The sequence below is a fragment of the Ascaphus truei genome, chromosome 1 (genome assembly GCF_040206685.1).
Source record: "Ascaphus truei isolate aAscTru1 chromosome 1, aAscTru1.hap1, whole genome shotgun sequence".
NCBI classification, from domain to species: Eukaryota; Metazoa; Chordata; class Amphibia; order Anura; family Ascaphidae; genus Ascaphus; species Ascaphus truei.
In genome coordinates this window covers 53,778,980-53,801,225 of record NC_134483.1, presented here as the reverse complement: position 1 = coordinate 53,801,225, position 22,246 = coordinate 53,778,980, and the positions used below count along the sequence as shown (strand labels likewise).

Here is a 22,246-nt window from a genome sequence, read left to right as displayed (position 1 = left end):
GACGTGGCGGTTACAGATGCCCCGTATTTCCCCGAATGCATTTAAATTAAATGCCGGGGATCGCGTGAGTCCTCTATAATTTTACTTAAAATAGAAATAAATCAAGCGCAAACCCATAAACCAAAGTGTAAATCACGTGCTGGTAAATCACCAGCAAGTACTATTACTTACTCTGGCTTCCAGCGACACTTCGCCATGGCAACTTGGCATCAAATGACGCAGTGGGGTCACGTGACGTCACATTGCCATGGCAATGATCATTAGCCAGACTTGCTATCTCTGCAGCCGCGGCTGACAAAGCTTAAATTGAACCCCTCTTCCCCGTCGTGATAATCCCCCAGCACCAGGCAGTCGCAGGTGCGGTCCCGCAGCTTGCCCTAGTGCCGAAAACAGTAAGTTTTGCTGCATCTGTATGTTAGTAGATTTCCATAGGAATTGCTGGGAAGTACTTCCATCCAGAATCTCCAACATTGTGCACATAAAAATACAGATGTAGTCAGATTTATTGTCCCCGGCAAAAAAAAGAAAAATGCAGGGGCTCCAGAGACAGTAAAAGCCACGACGATCTGTGTGAGGTCCAAACTTTCATATGGGATTTCCCGGTGTTAATCCCTGCGGCCCGGGGATGCCGCAATTGTATTCCCGCGGCTTTGATCGACAGTAGGGACAGTTAGGGGCCAATTCACTAAACTTCAATAAGTCACTTAAGGCTTATTAAGTGCATTTTACAAGTGATTTTGCATGTGTAGCTATTCACAAAGCTTCGATCGCTTGTAAATGGCTCTTGCTATGACACGGCTCACAAAATGCTAATACTCCCATTTTTTTTTGCCAGTAACTGCCATTCACAAAGCTCAGAGATTCAAATCGCGGGTTAAATACTCGATTTATTTTAGCACCCAAAAGGGTGGCGAGATCGGGATCGCGATTTGCATCAGACGGAGTTTCTTTTATTTTTACTACCTTATATTGACGCCAGGGGTCTCCGGAGCTGAACCGCATTTATTTCAGCTCCGGAGACCCCCTGCTTCAATACTATGTAAAAAATAAAAAATATAATTAAACAGCACGATCGCCTAATGCTGTGGGCCCGCTTGAGCTGACCACGCTCATGCTTGAGAGCACTGACGTCACCAGCTCTCCAAGAATGAGCGCCGGGTGTCCTGTCTATTTTGCAAGCACGTGCAAGCTTGGGAGAGCGTGCGCGCACCGCGTGAGCGGGGACAGGACAATTTAAATTGCAGAAACTAAACTCGGCAAGCGCCGCACGCTCAGCACTAGAGTGGACGCAGCCTAAGGCCTCGGGCATGGTCAGCGCTTATGCGCTGACCCGGGCTGAGGCGTGCTGCTGCACGAAACTGAGCCCCTGCAGCCGCAATGAGAGCGTCTTTAGCAGGGGCTCGCGCACGCTTCCGCACGCTTGCGGAAGCGTGTGTCTCACAGAGTTTTGAAATTTGGCGCAGGGCCGGTCACGTGAGCGGTTCGCCCAATGAGGGTGAACCAGCTCCGTGACGTCACTGGCCTGCCCCCGTCCCGCCCCCTGACGGCGCGCTGTGTAAGGCCAGGGAAAGCACCGCTTGAAGAGAGTGGCCGAGCCACTAAGGTTACACGTTAAGGTTATATTGCTATAATATAGAGTGATAAGGTTCCGTGCATTATCATATAGTAAAACTGGTTGCATATATATATGTGTGTTGTTGTATTTCTTGCCCAGGGGAATCTCACATCACGGGATCCTGGGTAAGTGGAGGCGCTGCACTAAGTAAGTGTATGAGTGTTACCCCAGGCTCCCAGCTAGCGGAGGCTCAGATCTCCTGGAGCCGCAGGTGTTGTACAGTGACCAGTAGTTCCTTTGGGAGGGTTCAGAAAAAGGGCTACATTTGGAGGCGCTGCTGGGATATCAGACCTGGGGTGCCCTGTAAACTTTTTTCTAAATTGTGCTCTATTTTTGTTTCGCCATGATGAAGCCCTCAAGGCGGTAGAGCCCATGTGCTGACTTCCCGCCTGCGCGGGAAAATGTTGCCCACAGTTATCCAGGACTGGCGGGAAAACCTGAGCCCCGGCCCCACCACTTGAGTGGTGCAGAGTCGAGCTGGGACCATTTCTTCGTAGCAGGTACCCGATTCCCATGTTACCCCCAGTGGATAGTGTATGAGGAGCTGAAGTCAGTCGAGTCCGTTCTTCATAATAGAACCATAAGATGCAGTGAATCACACCCGCAAGTGTATGGAGCCTGGCTATCCGAGAATGGGAGGCCACCCTATCTTTTGTGTCCGTGCATCCAAAATTTATTGAACCTGCCTGCTGGTATGATCTATGACCCAAACCTGCTGCTAATAAACTACAGGGAGGTGTTCATAGAAGGGATAAGATGTCTGCACAACGTTTGTGTTACTTGTGACTTCCCAGGTGGTGAATTGACTTGGGTACCCGGGTGTACCTACTGTGGAGTACAGTTTCCAGAGCCAGTGTTGTGGGAGACTCCGGAACCCACCAAGGAAGAAGCAGTTGACTGCAAGGCTGGATCAGGCAGTGCAGGTGATCAAGCTACCTACCTCCCGGATGTGTCGGAGGGCTCGTGCCCTCTACCCGTGATTCCATTGTCGGTTCTAGAGCCGGAACCAAAAGAGAAAGATGTGATTGGCCTTCACACACAGAAGGGGGTTACCCTCTGTTCTGACTTGCACCCCCTGCTGTATAGAGTCATACGGGCTCCAAAGGCAAGCTTGCCACTGGTAGTGTGCCCATGTGTAATAGCCGACTGGAATGCGACTGGTGAGTGGATGGACTGGTCATCTACGTTACCCCTAGCGCTCACGACAACAGTGGTGGACGGGGAAGGATGCCTGCGCTGCTGCCTGAGCGGATGTGCTTTCCCCATCGGTGAGTTGACCCGAGGGCCCAAGTGTCCTGACTGTGAGGTGCAGTTCCTGAAACCCAGACTGCCGCAGCCTATGGCACCAGCAGAGAAAGAAGAGGAGGAGCCTGACCTCCCTACTAAAGTGAGTTATGCTGGAAATCAGTCTGTCCTAATTCCAGAGGCCTCAGGGGACCCGTGTGTCCAAATCAATGTTCCAGACCCTCTCAAAGGGGACATCCTAGTGCTAGAGCAGGAACATCTGATGGCGGAACCCGTGGAGCAAGAGACGCCTGATGTCTCCACCCCGCTGGCCCACGCCTCTGCTAGTCCACCTACCTCAGCTATGGAGGTTGTGGAGGGCCCATGTGCCCAAATGAACATTCTAGACTCCGGTCCCGAGCCGGAGCCGCCGAAGGCGGAGTCATAGATGTTGGAACCCCAGATGTCGGTTCCAGACCCGGTTCCCGAGCAGGAACCACAGAGCCCAGAACCACAGATTCCGGAATCACAGGGTAAGGTGTCTATACCCCCATTCTCTTTTGGTGATTCCAGCGACCAACCACTCGTGGTGATGCGCCTGCCGGTGGACCACTCATGCCAAGTCACTGAGTCAACTATCTTGGCGGATACAGAGCCTGCTGTGGGCTCGTGGGCTCTACTGTGGGCAGTCCGGCCTTCTACGATGGTACCAGCGGTCCCAGGCTTGGGATCAATACCTGCCAACGACGACGGGGGTGAGTTGACTGCCCCAGGGGTGTCGGGTGTGAGCTCCCCGGTGATCGTGGAGCCTGGTGGCTCCAAAGGTAAGGTCACCTGGGCGATGGGCTCACTCGTCATCGCGTCCTGGTGGAGGTGTCTCCCCCAGAAGATCTCTGCAGACCAGGGAGCGGATTTGACCTCATCAAGGTATCCGGTACAGCGGCCAGGAGCGACGCCTACTCCTGCGCGAGGAATTTCCAAGTTTGGCCTTCTCAAGACCCGGGCCTGCCCGTAGACATTGTGCTGTCCACAAAGGATGTCACCATTAAAGGGATTGCTGGAGCGGACAAAGACTGTGCTGTGACTGCTCTGGTAGTTGTGGCCTCTTCCATGCGCACGATGGAGCGTTTTGTTTGCCATGTGGTGGACCGAGGCAAAAGACTGAACCTCCCTGTCTCCCGCGAGACGAAACCGGAGTATGCGGCAAGGGTCAAAACCCAGGACCCCTTACTATTTTTTCTGCGAGGGGGAGGCGATGGTTTGGCGGTAGAGACTGTAACATCCGATCTTGAGATCCAAAAGACTCACAGGAGTCAAAGTGGGATACCCTCACCCAATCAGTTAGGGGCACTCCACTATGATACTCAGCTGGCCTCGGGTATCCACGTGATTATGTTGGGTACCGGTGAACAAATGCATGTTGTGTGTGGTGTATTGGTTGCAATGCATTTTTCATTATATAACCCCCTGTTGCATGGTTGCTACCCAAGCGAGGTCGTTGGGATTCTGCGAGGGGGAGAATATAGCCCACGTCTTATTTTGCCTCCAGAGAGCCCCTCTGTAGCGTGCCGAGCGATTGCGGGTGCCGCCGGAGGCAGCGACGACCTGCCGGCACAACGCAAAGGTGGGGGCCGGAGCAGGGAGCGCTCCGAGTCCCCGAAGTCCTGGCGGCGCACCCGGCTAGCGGGGGCCGCCATTACAAGTGCTCGCGCATGCGCAGTGATCGCGCATGCGCAGAAGGCTCACAGGAGCCAGTAGGGACTCGCGCATGCGCAGGGCAAGCGTGCACGCGGCCCCAATGGTAGAGGCCTCCACGGGACTACAAGTCCCATGAGGCATAGGGAGGCAGGCACCAGGTGCCTCATAGTGGCTAATGAGGGCCCAGGATTCCCAGACAGGGGAATAGATATTTTTCGCGGGCTTTGGAGCACGGCAGTTGAAGCTGGGAGCAGGAAGGGGAAGGAAGGGTGTAGGGAGCAAGTGGCTCCTACACCAGGTAAGGTAGTTCCCCAGATCCCAGGCAGGCACCAATCCCCACCAGGGTAGTGGGTAGGTACTGAGGGACGGCCCCTAGGTTAGGGACCCTGCCCTTAGGTGTGAGGTGCAGTCTTGTCAGTGTCACGGCTGGTAGTGCTGTGAGCACTGACAAGTAGGCACAGTGTGTGTGCAGTCAGTGTAGCTGCAGGTACCGGTGGAGTGCAGTGCGGTTGCAGCAGGTACCGAGTGAGTGCAGTGGGTTGCTGCAGGTTCAGTGTGTGTGCAGTGCGGTTGCTGCAGGTACCGAGTGAGTGCAGTGGGTTGCTGCAGGTTCAGTGTGTGTGCAGTGCAGTTGCTGCAGGTACCGAGTGAGTGCAGGGGTTGCTTCAGGTTCAGTGTGTGTGCAGTGCGGTTGCTGCAGGTACCGGTGGAGTGCAGTGCGGTTGCTGCAGGTACTGTGTGAGTGCAGTGTGTTTGCTGCAGGTTTAGGTTGAGTAGTCAGAGGGGATCCGGGAGGTGAAGGGATATGTAGTGTGGGTGCAGGGGGTCAGTGACCCACCTGCATAGGACTGGCTACCCCGTAGGCCCCTAGGAGTGTTCCCTCAAGTCACCGAAGGTTGCTGTGCTGCAGGGACGCCCATACTGAGAGCGAGCATCACCCCTTACTGTGTGGACAGCTAGGGACAAAGGGACAAGCGTGCGGAGCAGGTTTGCTGGCGAGTCGTCTGGGACCAGACGGCTGGACATTGAGACCCAGGAGACAGACCGCTGATTCATCTGACCCTTTGCGAAGAGGTACCGGTCACCGCCATGACCGGAAGGTACTATAACAACAAGTGCACCAACACCGGTCAACAGGTGCTGATCCCGCCCTAGGCTAAACTCTTTAGGAACACTGAGCGAGTGGTTAAAGAACTGAGCCTATACCATCACTTAATATATATGGACACGGTGTGTGGGGCACGCGGTGAGGGGACGGAGACGTTGCTCCTGAAGAGAGTGGCCGAGCCACTAAGGTTACACGTTAAGGTTATATTGCTATAATATAGAGTGATAAGGTTCCGTGCATTATCATATAGTAAAACTGGTTGCATATATATATGTGTGTTGTTGTATTTCTTGCCCAGGGGAATCTCACATCACGGGGATCCTGGGTAAGTGGAGCCGCTGCGCTAAGTAAGTGTATGAGTGTTACCCCAGGCTCCCAGCTAGTGGAGGCTCAGATCTCCTGGAGCCGCAGGTGTTGTACAGTGACTAGTAGTTCCTTTGGGAGGGTTCAGAAAAAGGGCTACATAGGGTTGCTTTAATCCCTCAGACAATGGAGTTTACAAGCAATTGAGCAGCGATCATGACTGCTCCACCACACATGCAAGTTATTTATTATACGCATTGAAATCATTTTACCTATAAAGCCCATAGATTTCTGTAAACCTATACATTGATAAAATAGAAATAGGTGCAGTTGGAAGGCATGTCCAACCAGCATAAGTAGAGGAATTACATGGTATCTATTTTTAATGGGATCAAACGTTTCTCATGCTGCCCTTATTCAAGATGGCCGCCCCCTGCTTCAGACTGCTGTCAATTGCATGTCACAGCGCTGTGACGTCACCACGGGGCGGCCCCTTTTTGCCAATAGTTTAGACAGCTGGCGCTCTTCTTCCCTTTGACCCGGAAGCTGTAGGGATGACGTCATCCCGTCCTGCAGCGTGCCTCCGCCGCACGTTTTGCGCGGGTCGCGTGCTGTTTTGAACCTAGTCTCGCGCCCCCGGTTCTGTTCCCCGTTCCCTGGTGACGTCCCTGCCGCAATGCCCAGCGGAGCTCCCAGCGCCCCGGCCAATGCCGCCATGCAGGAGGCCCTGGAGGGGGCGGGGAGGGTCATCGACCGGCAACTGCAGGATGACCGAGCCTACCCGGACCTATCCGAGCTGCTCTATGTGCCCGCTCCCAGTAAGAGAGGGACCGGGGCGAGGAGAGGAACCGGGGAGGAGGAGAGGGGTACCCTGGGGGCAAGAGGAGGAGAGGGGTACCCTGGGGTCAAGAGGAGGGAAAGGGTACCCTGGGGTCAAGTGCAGGAGGAGGAGGTTACCCTGGGGGCAAGAGGAGGGGGAGGAGAAGGGTACCCTGGGGGCAAGAGGAGAAGGGTACCCTGGGGGCAAGAGGAGGAGGGGGAGGGTACTCTGTGGGCAAGAGGAGGGTACTCTGTGGGCAAGAGGAGGGTACTCTGTGGGCAAGAGGAGAAGGGTACCCTGGGGGCAAGAGGAGGAGGAGAAGGGTACCCTGGGGGCAAGAGGAGGAGAAGGGTACCCTGGGGGCAAGAGGAGGAGAAGGGTACCCTGGAGGCAAGAGGAGGAGGAGGAGAAGGGATCCCTGGGGAGGGAAGGGACCCCTGGGGAGGGAAGGGACCGTTTGCAAATAAGAGGAAAGTCAATGTAGATAAAGGTGACCCCTGTCAGTGTTTGAACCTCTGCTGCCCTGACCACCGTCTCTATAAACTAAGACAGAAACCCTGACACCTCTTGTCACCATGAACTCTGACTACCCACTCTGACCCACGAAACCGGGCTCCTTCCCACTGCCTGTTGTGCTATCCCCCCCCCCCGAGACATGAAATCCACATTCAAATGTGGACAAGTAATCCAAATGTACATTGTATGTCTAACCCTTTCACTGCCGCCTGAGCAGCCTGCAACGTGTTGGGTTGAAGGGCAGTCTCTCAGGGCCAAAGCGAATAGATGGCCGTGGCATGTTCAATCGTTTAAATGTAAAATGTTAAGCAAAATCAAACAGGTGAAAGTAGTACTGTAGTTTTGTTTGGCAAGTGATAGCCACATAATTGGTTTGACATCGTAATGGTAAAGAACAGGATTTGGGGAAAAAATGCTTGTTCTCTTGCCTGGAACAAATGCAGCTGATACAGAACCTCATCGGAAAGCAGAGCAGTGATTGGCTGCCCTGCTTGCAACGTTGTACCCCAAGTTGTTGTGGGGCGGACTTTGGCAGCTAGGTTGCTGATTCACAACTCTTCTTCTGAAGAGGTTCTTTCCTGCACTGGTCCCCAGGCTGGATGAGTGCAGGTTAAGTTACACTTTTGTAGCCCTGGGGAAGAACAAGAATTACTAGATGACGTTAGAATTCAACAGCCCATTAGAAATAGGAACAGCCTCCTTTTTACACAAAAAATCAAATAAGGGAACATTTTACTTGAGATTTCATCTTTTTAAAGAAGTTTACATTGAATCTTTTACAAATCTCTTTTTGACAGCTGCATAGGACTGTCTTACTTTATAGACTATTTCCGCTTCTCAGTTGCCGACTCGGTGACGGCATTTTTGCTGACGAGTTTTGTCATTTTCTTTCCCCTACTGTTCAACTGGTTTATAAAGTATTCAATCAATATTTTCTGTTTCACCAGCGCGGGGGTCTAATTGGAAAATAATAAATAAATCACATCTCTGAAATAATATTTTGTTTTTATAGACAGTCCTACGGTATCTGGCGTGTCAGAAATGGATTACCCTTTGCAAGGTCCTGGCCTATTGACCATCCCCAGTCTTCCAGAGCTCAGTGCCATCCGCAGGGTCCCTCTCCCCCCAGAACTGGTGGAGCAGTTTGGACGTATCCTAAAATCGCATGGTTTTTGGGTAGAATTAAAACGAAAACCTCCACACAGAGGGAAATACTGAAAATGTTTAGCGTTTATTAAGAAAAGCGCCAGCATATTCCGCAGCCCGGTACAGAGCGCTAATTGATTGCACACAAATGAAGACAAACATGCACTAACATACAGAAACGTAATGAGGACCCTGCTCCCGAATTCTTACATTCTAGAGGGAATGAGGGACAATGTTGAAACAAAAGGTAAAGTGGCTGCTTGTTGTGGGATTGAGTCCGGTCCAGCCAGACAGCTGATTCCATTAAGGCTTTTAGGGGAGGAGAATACATAGTGTGGAGATGGGTCCAGCAGGGAGGAGGGAGTTGGATGTTAGAGGTATTGCAGATTAGCTTCCTGAAAGGTGATTTATTTTTTCTTCTCTCAGGGAGTTCTGAAATGACTGCTGGCACGTGGTAGGGAATTCCAGAGAGGGTGCAGTCTTGCAGGCGGCAGTCAGACGAGGTAATAAGGCAGGAGGAAAGGCAGATGTCATGGACAGAGAACGTAGGGTGCGTTTAGGGATATATTTCGGAATGAGGGCTGAGATGTAAAGGGGGCGCGTGTCATTGCAAGCTTTATGAGTCAGAGCTAGGGTTTTAAATTTGATTAGAGAATATGGGAAGCAAATGTATTGATTTCCGTAGTGGCGCAAGAGAAATGGAGCGGGGAGTGAGGTAGATGAGTCTGGCAACAGCATTTTGGATGGCTTGGAGTCTGAACAAGCAGAATGCCAGCTACAAAAAGGTTGCAGTAGTTCAAGACTATTTAATGCCTTCAAGTGATGAGTTGGGCAAGAATTTAATTTATCAAAATAAACAGATCCAGATATAATTTTTGACTTGTTTCCAAAAAAAAAGTACAGCTCATATCTTCCGTGTCCTTTCAGATATTTTTCATCCTGACTTTGGTTTTCTTCGTTTTCTAATTGGAAGTGTGTGTGTGTGTATGTGTGTGTGTGTGTTAACACTCCAGATGTATGCAACAAACAAAATACACATTTTAAATATAAGATCTGAACTTAGATTTTTCAATTAAATCTAACAAACCAACAAAATATTTAATCAGCTTAATAGAGTACATCAAAATAGGAATGTCCCCAAAAGATTGCTTAGGCGCTAATAACCTCTTGTAGAAAATGTGCAAAATTGGGCAACCATCAACTGGTAAAGCTAGAACACAAGATTCATGCAAAAGTGAGTGCACTAATTTGAAGAAGTGATGAATTACTTCATACATCCATTTTTGTGTCTCCTTTCTCCCATCCTATGCAATATCTCCTCTCCTTGGGTTGAGCACTCCTTACTAGTTTACCCAATTTTGCACATTTTCTACAAGAGGACATTAGTGCCGAAGAAGTCATTTGGGGACATTGTTTTTTTTCCAGATTTTTGAGAAGAAATCAATGGACTTTTTTCCAGCTCTTTGGATCTTTTATAGTTCCATTTATTTGACATATGTTGTATAGTCGCTGTATTAGTAGTAATATTTACTTTTTCGCTTTTTGATTCAGTAGCGCTTGACATCTGGTGGTAGATAAAACAAACTTTAATAGGTTGGCCACTCTTTTTTTTTTTTTTAAATATATATATATAATGATTCATGTGACATTACATACATTCACTGTTATTAAGTATCCTCCCTTTTTTTTTATTTCTAACCTGTTTCAAACCAATAATTTATTTGTGTGTGTTGTTACCAGTCCTGTATTAGTGGGCCTTTATTGCAAAGCTGTCCCTGCAGCAAACACAAATCTATATGGTATTGTAAATGAGTTGTCTGCCTCCTTACATTGCTACAAAACTAGATATGCAATGTAACTGTATGATGGGAGTGTTCCCTGAGATCAGCAGGGCTTGGCTGACCATCGACAGCGATATATTTATGTGGAACTATGAAGATGGGTAAGTGTACCACAAGCTGTTTTTTTTCTTTTTTTTTTTTTACCCAAAGTATGGAACTTTGGCCTACCTGAGTTTCCATTGCAGAATCGTGTATAGATGTAAATGATTGGTTTAATTTGCTTGGCAATAAAACAAGAAAATCAAAAGTTTGATTAACAATACATGAGCATGTATTATCCAGAATAAAACTTAGCAAATGTCGTTATCCCCCACGTTTGTACATGGATAAATGAGGCCGTGTTGTTGCAGCCATGATATATGTAGAAGTAATTGAATGAAAAGTAAGTTTATGTTGAGAAATCTTATTATTTTATACTAATGTATATTATATAAAAGTAGGCCCCCCACCTTTCTGCTCTATTTGTACATTATATTCTTCTGCATAGGTATCCAAATGTTAATGTACAATATCTGTCTGCGTCTTGCGTTTCAGGAAATATATTAAAATCTGAACGAGGTGATTTTTGTACTACATTTGTAATGAAATCTGCTATCTTCAATTTGCGTGTCTTTTTGTTGTTTTTATATATTTATAGAGGTGACCTTGCTTATTTTGATGGCCTCAGTGAAACCATACTTTCTGTGGGTCTTGTGAAACCAAAGGCAGGTATGAGACTGTATCACACTTTACCTTCAATTCCAAACTCAATAAAGCGGCTTTTGAAAATGTCTAATTTAATAAATGACCGTACCATTACGTAAATAAACATTCTTACATTGATTTATACATACAGGTGAGACCTGTGGAAACATTTTGACCCTAACGTTTAATTTAGCGACCTTGTCTTCACACGCTGTACCTTGCAAGCATGAACTAGTTAAGTTAAAAGTTTCACAGGTTCTTGCATTTTTTTTTTACCAGGTATTTTCCATGCTCATATCTGTTACCTGCTTGTCCTCGCTACTCCTGTCGATGTCGTGATTCTAGGGTTAAGTTTTGCCAGTTTACAAGCAGGTATGTTTTGTTTGTTTTTTAAACTTTTCTGGGTCTATAGATCTGTGTTTGAATATAGTTGCATGTTATGAAATGGTTGCACGGCACTGATATAAGTAGTACTCATCCCAGTCTTCATTCCCCCCCAAGCCCATCTTCTTTTGTTTATTTCTTTTTTTAACTTTTAAATGGCCAGTCAAATTAGCAGTCTCTCTCAACCTGTTGAACATGTTGGAAACAACTTGACTTAAAGTAGTTCACTGTCATCCAAGGAAGCACTATTCCTGTAATGTTACTGGATAGTACATCGCACCAAAGAAGGGGTTAAAATAAAGTAGCTCTCCCAATTATTTTTGCAATTGATTCTGAAAACTGTTTTAAAACGCTTTCAGGTATTTCAAAAAGGCATCAATAAAACTAGGTGTAACACCCTAACCATATCCCTGCCATGGGTTCATTTTGCTCTTGGTAGAGACCGTACCTTAAGTTTTTTTTGTTTTCAGGAGTATTTTTGTGTAGCGTTATTTAATTAAAATTAAGTTGTATTTATATTTTTGAAAGTGGGTATAAGCAAGGTTAAAAAAATAAAATAAAAATAAAAACCTGCCTTCTCTTCTTTATCGATCTGTTGCTAGGTCACCTGAATGACAGCATGTCTGGGGGAATGCAATTACTTCCAGACCCACTGTATTCTTTGCCAACTGACAACACTTATCTACTGACCATAACGGCAACTAACAACGGGCGCATTTTCCTATCTGGAAAGGATGGATGTCTATATGAAGTGGCCTACCAAGTGAGTATAAAAAAATTGTGTGGGGCTAAGAGCTGTAAAGACACAATAAGTATGAAAAATAGTTCCAGCAGGATGACCCTTGAATAGAATAATGTAAGTATAACGTAGGGTTAATGGTAGAAAACAAATTTGCCTGGAAAACCTCGCCCTGCACAGATGTAAAGGTATAACATAGAGTTCAATCCGGAATAGGCAGTGTGTAGATAAAGTCCCGCTATGCCTTCAGTATACAAGTGAATAAGGATAATGCGTCAAAGGACTTGCATATTAGCGCAGCATCCTGACGCGGGTCCATGGTTCCTGGGTGCGCTTGCGTGTAGAGAATAAGTAAGCAGCAGGTGAAAAAACGAAGGACTACCACTGGAAATATGAAAAAAGGACAGAGTGCATAAGCCTTAAAAATAAATAATTTAATGGTCATATAGACAAACAAAGCGAGGTGTCGCCCCACCAATGCGTTTCATGCAAGAAGCACTTTCTCAAGGTGATACTAGTGGGTATACTCTGTTGGAAATGGCAATCAGATTTTAAAGCTCTTAATACTGTATATACAGTATATATATTTTTTAATTATTTTTAGTTGTGCAAAACATACACTAAAGTGTTTTTATATGCGGATGTGTAGCACGTTCAGATACGTCTCTCTCCCTTTCCCACCAATTAATTACCTTGCATGTATCCTGAATAACCCGGTGCGGACATACTGTAAGTAGTGTTGCAAGTAGTGACGAGTTGTAGATTCCACCTGCAGGAAGTGATCCCAACCTGTGCCCAACAAGCAGTACCTTTTTTTTAACTCTTAGAACAATATACATGAAAAGCCTTTTTGAATAGTTTAACAGGTGTTCTAACTCTAGCTCACTGTGGCAAGTGAGTAGAGACAGGCATTTTAACTCTCTCCCTGTAGATGCACACAGTCCTCCTTTCTTTTGTACTTTTATTGTAAAAACAGTAATAAAAAGGAGGGAACTGGGCAGGTGGCAAAAGTAAGGGAGAGGTAATAGCTGTACCAAGTGGTAGTCAAGCTTTTACAATCCACAATGGCTGCTGGAACTAAAAATGAAGCATGCTAGCCTGACTAACTGGAAATATGGCAAGGATTATTCCAACTAGCAGGGGGACCAAGGAACAGCTCAACTAACTGAGAAAAAGGGGAGTTGCCAAGGCAACTGGCTGAGACGCCAACAGGGAAAGTTACATTTGTTGCAACATTACACTGAGTAATGGCTGCCTCAGAACAGGGGAAATAAACATACAGGGAGGTTCCAGGACAACAGGTGACAATTCTTTTCTGGAAGCCAACGTTGGCTTCTTCCTTTTTTTTTTTCCAGAATAAGATGTGCATAACATAAGTTTGCTATTGGACACAAATGTAGTGAGCGATGACTTATTGATTAGAGAGCTTTCTCTTTGTCAAGATTTAAAGTCGCCATTACCTGTTGTAGACAGCCTTACAGACCACTCTATTTGGGGCTTATTCTTTGTCCGCCGAAGCAGCAAATCGGCCGTTTTTGTTGGAACACTTCCTGATCCAGTAGTACATGTAGATGGAATGGGAGTTTACATGCACAGCATACAGGGCTGGGTTTTCGTGAAAGATGTGTGTATTGTTCCACTTTACAGAAATGTTTTGAAAGAATCTGAGCATTCAGAGCAAGATTGGAGATAAGGGAGGATGTCATGGTTTCTTTTGTATGAATTTATTGCTCAAGTTGTGTAGCTGAAAAAAATGAGTGTATATTTGTGAAAGCCTTGGATTAGAGTAAATTAGTGACACTTCATTTTTTGGAGTGTTATTATTTTTTAATATTTAAGTGGGATTTTTGACTAATGGTTAGGAATTGCAGAAATAAGGAAAACACTGGAATAGACAGGAATTGGGGACAGGATGGAGGCAAGTTTCAAAATGAACAATTACTCAACTAAAAGGTGTGAAATAAGCTTTGTGTTGTGTTTAGTATACATATCTATTTGAAAAGTTACCTGTTTGAGAACAATCTGCCTGCTCGGTCACATTAATGTAATGTTACTCTGTCTTTTTTTTTTCTTAAGGCTGAAGCCGGCTGGTTTAGTCAACGGTGCCGAAAAATCAACCATTCCAAGAGCGCCCTTTCTTTCCTTGTTCCTTCAGTGTTGCAGTTCACGTTCTCAGAGGATGGTATGTGAATTGGTCTTGGAAAAAGTATCTTTATGTTGCAGTTCCACTTACACTAGCAAGTCTTCCAACCACCTTCCTTAATAGCATAGTCCCCAACCTGATGGCAATTTCTGAATGCATAACAGTGTGAGTTCTGATTCGCATGTCTTGTGGCCAGCTACCAATGACTTTTCTTGGCCTTTGTTGGTGTCTCTCAGACCCTTACTTAAATGTTAAATATTTTTGGCCTACACACAAGCAGTTTATCAGTTATCTGTGTGTTTGACTGTCCGATAGTTGCCTCTTTTATTGCAATATAAGCAACAGGTATGTATTGTATGACTACATCCAATATTAAGATGCAATTAATTTATTTTTGTAGTTATACTTGAAGTTTTTTTTTGTTTTGTTTTTTGCCCCCCTAGATCCCATAGTGCAGATTGCCATTGACAACTCAAGGAACATCTTGTACACCCGGTCTGAGAAAGGACTAATACAGGTATTATATTGATTTTTACTTCATGCACCACTGAACTGACATGTTGGCTTGGTAATCTGGATCACAGTAAGAATGGAAGGCACTTTGAAGTTATTGATACTGTGCAGAATATAATTAAGTATAATTACCTTTATGTGAAGACATGGAAAGTTTTATATAGAATTCAATGTCTTCTGCTTCATATTCGCTACACTTGGAAGTGTCCTGTAAACCTATCATAATCAAAAAATACCTTGGTACTTCATTTGTCTGCAGTACTTTGCTTTGCAAGTCCCTGGAACTAGAGCGAAATTAGAATAGAGCAAAGCGGTTATTAACATCTGGTGTGCACTGATCTGTTTAATTCATGTCAGTGGGCTGCACCCTTGTTCCCGTGCAGCAATCCTTCTTTTAAAATACCCCTCTTTCTATTTGCCACAATAAATGTTGTTGTCTTTCAATTTCCCATTGTGATGCCTACATATTTCATGACATGTTTGTTACTCAAAGGCAACTGAAATGTTCTCTGAGGCCGTGTTCTAATAGTCAATACAGATCGGTTCTAAACACTACATGTTTCACAGCTGTTCATATTTGTATTATAACAATTTGAGACCTTTATAAATGTTTGCATGGCAATTTGAGACCATGGAAACACTTCAGTGGATTTAAAGGTACTTTTATTTTGCAATAAAAGGCATCACCGAGGCAAAATATCTTTACTAGTATGACATGCGCATTTGAAATTGTCCTATGATGTTTTGCATTAAAGTCACATTGTGGATAGTAGACACATGGTATGTAAGTAATGATACACAGTTGCCATCCCTCGGTCTGAATTCCAGGTATATGACTTGGGCCATGACGGTCATGGGATGAGCAGGGTGGCTTCTCTATCTCAGAACTCAATTGTTGCAGCAGCTGGAAACATTGCCAGGTACACGTGTGTGTACGTGTGTGTGTGTCTACCCTATTAGCTTCTGTTCTATGTAATTGACTTAAACTTAAAAATTATTTGCCTGTGCATTTAAATGGAGACAAGTGCTGTGATTTTTATTATCATTTCTGTGTCTTGTTCTTGGTTAACTATTCTACACATTAATGTGGATTGTTGATCTTTATTTGGTAAAGCCCCAGTTCTACTTAGCAGCACTCATGAAATACTGCTTTAATACTAGAAAGCACATTATCTAATTCCACAGATTTGCTCCGGTAATTGGTTAGTTAAGGGAGGGGTGCGCAAACTGGGGGACACGCGCCCCAGGAGGTGTACAAGATTTTCCAGTGTGGGTCTGGCGGTTGCAGCGCCCTGTGCTCTTCTCCAAGGCATTTATATTAAATACCGGGGGATTGCGTGAGGCATCTGCAACGTCCCTTGTCTTTGGTGATGCGTCGCCATGGCAATGTGCGACATTTGACACCGAAGACCAGGTAAGGAGGGGGGAGCAGACAAGGGGGCGCAGTGGGGAAAGTCTGCGCACGCCTGAGTTAAGGGATCATATTTTAAAAGGAAAAAATAACCATTTAAAAAAAAAAAAACTATTCTAGTCTGAGTAGGCGTGGGGTTTTGGTAAAAGCCTGACCAATAAAGTAAATGTTCTGTCTATTTCTGTAGGACAATAGATCGCTCTGTTTTCAAACCCATTGTTCAGATTGCAGTAATCGAGAAATCCGAATCTATGAATTGTCACTTATTGGCGGTCACACATGCGGGTGAGTACATCCTCTGCATTTATGTAAACCGGGAGATCTGTGTACATGAGTAACTACAATTCATAAGCATATCAAGTTATGTGTTTGTAACACTTGATATAGAAATGTTACATATTGTAGTTATGGTCATCTTGCGTTAAATTGAAATGAAACTCTCCCCCTTTTTAAAAAAAATTTTTTATTAAATATATACTGAATTGAGTGCGATGCATATAATGCTCACGGGGACATTGAACCAAGTCTGCAGAACGGTTTAACAGAAACTCCCATCTAGTGCCTGTACTTAAAGTAGGGAGAAATATGTAGCTATGGATATGCTAACACAAACATGTTACGTCTCGCATTAAAGGAGCATTCTTTTTGATCATCAATTTATCTTTATGAATATTTGACATTGAGTTTTAGTCTCTTTCCTCATGTTGCATGCACACTCGCTTAAAAAAAAAGTTTACATTTTTCCTCCCTGTCATGGTAGCTTATGACAAGATATAATGAACCCCAAATATCTGGGTTGAACTGAACGAGGCTTAGATATAATAAAATATATTTATTCCTTAAAAAAGGTGAACATAGCAATATAGTACAATTAACAGACAAGAAGGTAACACTTACTTAGGGTTGGGGGATGGAGAAGTATCAGCTAGCAATTCTCCAGCAATCCGGTGACATTCCAGGTGGAATCAGAAGCACAACTAAAAACTGTAGGGTTGACACAGTTTATATACCTGTGTAACCCTATTCTTAACATTGAATACAGACTATTGGTGAACAATTATCTGTATCCAATCCCTTATGTGGAGACACAGATTAACCCATGCCCCCCAGCTAATTAGCCCATGTGTACTGGGACTCTATGTGTAGCCCCATAATTAAATCTGGGGCGACGACCAGTTTACCAAATGAAGTATCTGCATTGTTTGTAGTTTAGATATAACACTTACAAACCACTCCAGTTTGATGATTCTCCACCCTCAGGTAACAATTAGAGTGGCAGAGTCTGTTGATTATTACTTAGTGTAAACAATCTGGGCAGTTAACTTTTGATCACAGTGCTTAGGCTCAATCAGCCGGCTGCCCTTCATGACCTATTAGCATAGCAGATGGTCTGCATTTTCAGAGCAGATCCAAAATACCATACATATATACTTTAATATCTACACATATTAATAAGTTCCATTCTGGTGGGCTTAGTGGGTCGAAATTTGCCAGTTCTTAATGCCTACAGTGACTCCACACATTGGCCAAATATCAACTCTCTGCGACCTCCAGAACTGGAGATACAGAAATGCACTTTAAAACATTAAAATACAGGATTATAATGAAAGAGGGGAACATACATTTTTCATGACATGACAAGGTGTAAACCACATTCCTGGACCGCACTCCAGTTAACCCCTTGCCTCCCTGGTGAGGTCAAGGGGTGGCCATATGGGGTGCAACCCCTTTAATACCGGGCCAACCCCCCTCTCCCTCTACACTCCCCCAATTACGGGCTGCTTGTAAATCAGATCGAAATCATTTAAACTTGTGACAGTTGAAAGTGCACACAATGTCCGTTTAAACTCCTGGTTTCTCCTTTGCACTTTGCTTTCGCTCTCTCCTTTCGCTCTCTCCTTTGAGGTTCATGTTTACTAAGCGTGCTAGGCATGTGGGTGAGCTGTAAGGTGTCTGGCGGTTTAGTAAACATCACCCAAATACCCTCTAAGAAGAGCCTCTAAACCAAGATGCAGGGGAACATTTGAACGGTGTTGCTCTGCATAGGAGCACATTGAAATCCGCGTAAGAGTGTGTGGGCACTGGTATTATTGACGTCTTATAATTGGTTAAAAAACAACATATAACGCACCAAATGTAATTTTTATGTATATGGCTTTGGAAACCTTTTTTCCAACACTCGCTGTGTTCTGTATTTTGTGGGTTTTTTGTAGGTGTTCGGATGTATTTTAGCACCATGCCATTCAGGCAGCCCGCAGCTCGCCCTTGTATGTTGGCGTTGGTGCATGTTCGCTTGCCTCCAGGGTTTTCTGCTTCTTCGAATGTGGAAAAACCATCAAAAGTGCACAAAGCTCTTTACAGCAGCGGTAAGTTCCTCCGTAAAACCGAAGCTTTGGAAAGATCTATAATCGCCATACATGTCCGTACTATTTTAAAAGCTTTCATGCTCTCTGCTACTTTTGGACCAAAACGGAACTAAAAAGGTGCTCATGACAATCGCTGCGTAATATAACTCAGAGTCAGAATGTTAACAATAAAACACAAGCTGCAGACGCCTTTACACGAGTATGACAAACCTTTGTGCAACAGGGGCGGCCAACTCCAGTCCTCAAGGACCAGCAACAGGTCAGGTTCTAAGGATATCCCTGCTTCAACACAGGAGACTTGGTCAACGACAGCCACTGATTGAGCCACCTGTGCTGAAGCAGGGATATCCTGAAAACCTGACTTTTTGGTGGCCCCCTTTTTTTTTTTTTTTATGCTACAAGTATTTGCTCATAGTACAGAACTGACTTATTAAAAAAAACACATGTAAGATATTGCTTGAACTGCAGCTTTATAAGGTTCATCATGATGCCTGCATCAAGGAGTAAAGAAATATCTCAAACTGTCTTGTGTTTTACCATAGTCCTCTGCATTATACATTTATTTCCTACCTACAGTATTTAACCAGGGTTTTTGTATTTTCTTGTACATGAATATGGATTGTTGTTATGGATTAGGTGTTCTGCTGATGACGGCATCTGAGAATGAAGACAACGATATTTTGTGGTGCATCAACCATGACTCTTTCCCGTTCCAAAGACCAATGATGGAAATGCAGGTGAAAGCTCTCTCCCTTCACGGTCATCGTTTAGTAACTTAGCAGTGACTTGAAATTTAAACCAATAATTCACTCCTCCTGCCCCTCATATCATTTCAATGCTGCACTCTTCTTCTTGTGAATGTTTTCTTATTTCTAGCCAGTAATCCAGGCAATGAATTAAGTAACATCCAAAAACATAGTCCGCTTTAGCCTATACTATTGCATCATTTGTATAAAGCATGGGTGGCCAACTCCAGTCAAGGGCCAGCAACAGGTCAGGATATCCCTGCTTCAGCACAGGTGGCTCAGCCTGGAGTTGGCGGCTACTGTTAGAGCATTATCATTAATTTCACATCTTCAACTATTATCCCTACTTCAACACTGGTGGCTCAGTCAGTCTTCGATTGAGCCCCCTGTGCAGAAGCAGCGCTATCCTGAAAACCTGACCTGTTGCTGGCCCTTGAGGACTGGAGTTGGCCGCCCCTGCTATAGACGAATGTCCGAATAAATGTGCCGTCAATAGATCATGTCCGTAAAACAAAAGCTTTCCTTATAGGTTCTATATAGTGTTGGCGCTTATGTACCAAGCTGTAGTTTCATTCTGGATTGCTGCATGTATTGTGTCTTAATGTATTTGTGTTCTTTAAGTGAGTGCTTGTGAATCTAGTTGTCCTATCAGTTGCAACTTTGCTAACTGTCCCATGTATTACGGAGTAGGGCTATATAGTAGAAATATTTCAGGCCACGTAATATGATGGCTTTTTTTTTTTACTCTTGTAGGTGACAGTCCGTGTTGATGGTCATTCCTGGGCTCTTTCTGCCATAGATGAAGTGAAAGTTGAAAAGATTGTGACCCCTTTAAACCAGGATTTTGTCCCTATAACAAATTCTCCTGTTATAATTCAACAACACATGATACCTCCCAAGAAGTTTGTGTTGCTCTCTGCACAGGTGTGTGTCTGACCTTTAAGCTATTGAGGTAACGTTGCCTATATGTCTGGATTGAGGGCTATGTGATCGTGGTCTTTGCTGCTTCGGGTTTAAAATAAATCGCCCAATGAGTGGTCTGGAAACTTGTCGATAGTATGACCTGTTCTTCATTCACCCGTAGGGAAGCCACATTTTCCACAAGCTCAGGCCAGTGGACCAGCTGCGACATCTTCTTGTTACAAATGCAGGAGGCGATGGCGAGGAGATAGAGCGCTTTTTTAAATTGCATAAGGTAATCTATGTTTATTTTTTGGTTTAACATCTGGACTTTCCTTAATCTTATGACTAAATTGCACAAATCTTTTGAAACTGATATTTGGCACACATGTGGATGCCTTTCCCAAACTCCATGTAATGAACAGATGAAATGGTTTTTGTGGATCAATCTTCATATTTTTCTTTTCTTTTTATTGTAAGGAGGAACAGGCTTGTGCGACCTGTTTGATTCTCGCGTGCTCCTCTGCTGCGTCTGATAGAGAGGTTTCAATTTGGGCTACACGGGCATTTTTCAGGTATGTTTATATCCAGGCATGGGGACTATTATTTATTTATATTGCATTATATCATATACCTGTTACTTGGGTAGGGATTTTTGCTTTCCAGCATATGGACACATGTATGAACTAGGTCAGCGACTTGATTTTTGGCTTAACCTCCAAATCTTCTCTTGTATTGAGACTTGAGCAATTATGTGGATTCCTCAGTACTGTGACTTGCCAAGATCCAGTTGTACTGCTATATATATTTGTTTTTATTATTAAACCATTTATTTGTTTTCACATTGGTTTTATACAAAGGAATTATATCTCTTTGTTCATTGCCGCTTGAAGAGACATGTCTGTAGCCCATTCCATGTTTCCGCTTGGTGTATGTTGCAGTATTGGAATCGCACACTGCCACAGCACACTAGATGTAGGACATATTTTTGGGGGTTTGTTTTCAAAGTCTGTTTCAACTATTAATATTCTCAGTTATCTATTGAAACAAATGGCAAACCCGCACACGAAAATACTTAAAGCTGCAGTTCAGTCAATATCCTGCATGTGTGTTTTTTTTAATAAATCAGTTCTGTAGTAAGAAAAAATACTTTTAGCATTTTCTGTTTTTAAAAAAAACAACTTTGAAAGACCAATTTTCTTGTATTCTATTTTAACAGCCATTTGCTAAGGCACTGCCCCTTCATGTCCTGTCACAAGCTCTGGCACACCCCTTTGTCAGCCCTGCCCTCCCTCTAGCACATGTCAGTGCAGGAGTGCTCATGAATATTCATGAGCTTCCACTGAGTGACCGAGGCAGAATATAAACAGATCCCTTCACTAATTATGTCACCAAATTTCGACCTATCAATACATGGAGAACGAATTGACCTGCAGCTATACAGTTCTTTAGGTAATTAGAGATTGTACACACAAAACTATTGAAGTAAAAAAATTATAAAAAAAAAAAAAAAAGACTGAACTGCAGCTTTAAGTCAGACATACAGCAAAATAGTATATTATAAACGTAAAATACTGTGCAGTGTAAGCATACAGACAACAGAGCAATCACACAGTGTGAACAGGAAGGACAAACAAATAGGGGAAAATAAGAAAAAATAACACAATAATAGGGCCCCCCTTAACACTTTTGTGAATATTGTGTTATTTTTTCCCCTATTTGTTTGTCCTTCCTGTTCACACTGTGTGATTGCTCTGTTGTCTGTATGCTTACACTGCACAGCATTTCACTTTTATTCCCATCTTTGAGTAAAATATACTATTTTTAAGCATCTCTGACTTAAGTATTTTCTTGTGCGGGGTTGCCATTTGTTTCAATATATTACCCTTTTGGAGTTGGTGGGGACTCCTTGTCTCCCTGCACCGTATATCTATATTCGCTTTATTGGGCGTTATTATCCATTTAGGTGGTGCTGTTTGTCTTATTTGTTATACAATATTCTCAGTTATCATTCATTGAAATGATTGTATAACAATATTTTGGGGGAATTCCGAGGCAATTTAACCATTCCCACAGAAAAATGATGTAT

General features: G+C 44.3%; 1 protein-coding gene across 1 annotated transcript in view; it reads left to right on the top strand.

The window, feature by feature from the left end:
- Window positions 1-6,481: 6,481 nt before the first annotated feature.
- Window positions 6,482-22,246, top strand: part of NUP155 (nucleoporin 155) — a 36,335-nt gene continuing 20,570 nt past the window's right edge. The window contains exons 1-15 of the mRNA XM_075588440.1: window positions 6,482-6,766; window positions 8,297-8,434; window positions 10,276-10,372; window positions 10,909-10,979; window positions 11,235-11,327; window positions 11,942-12,102; window positions 14,155-14,260; window positions 14,665-14,738; window positions 15,563-15,654; window positions 16,333-16,430; window positions 18,359-18,511; window positions 19,148-19,248; window positions 20,011-20,181; window positions 20,342-20,452; window positions 20,638-20,732. Of these exons, the coding sequence (XP_075444555.1) occupies window positions 6,625-6,766; window positions 8,297-8,434; window positions 10,276-10,372; window positions 10,909-10,979; window positions 11,235-11,327; window positions 11,942-12,102; window positions 14,155-14,260; window positions 14,665-14,738; window positions 15,563-15,654; window positions 16,333-16,430; window positions 18,359-18,511; window positions 19,148-19,248; window positions 20,011-20,181; window positions 20,342-20,452; window positions 20,638-20,732 (1,703 nt within the window). The 5' untranslated portion in view covers window positions 6,482-6,624. The remainder of the gene's footprint in view (window positions 6,767-8,296; window positions 8,435-10,275; window positions 10,373-10,908; window positions 10,980-11,234; window positions 11,328-11,941; window positions 12,103-14,154; window positions 14,261-14,664; window positions 14,739-15,562; window positions 15,655-16,332; window positions 16,431-18,358; window positions 18,512-19,147; window positions 19,249-20,010; window positions 20,182-20,341; window positions 20,453-20,637; window positions 20,733-22,246) is intronic.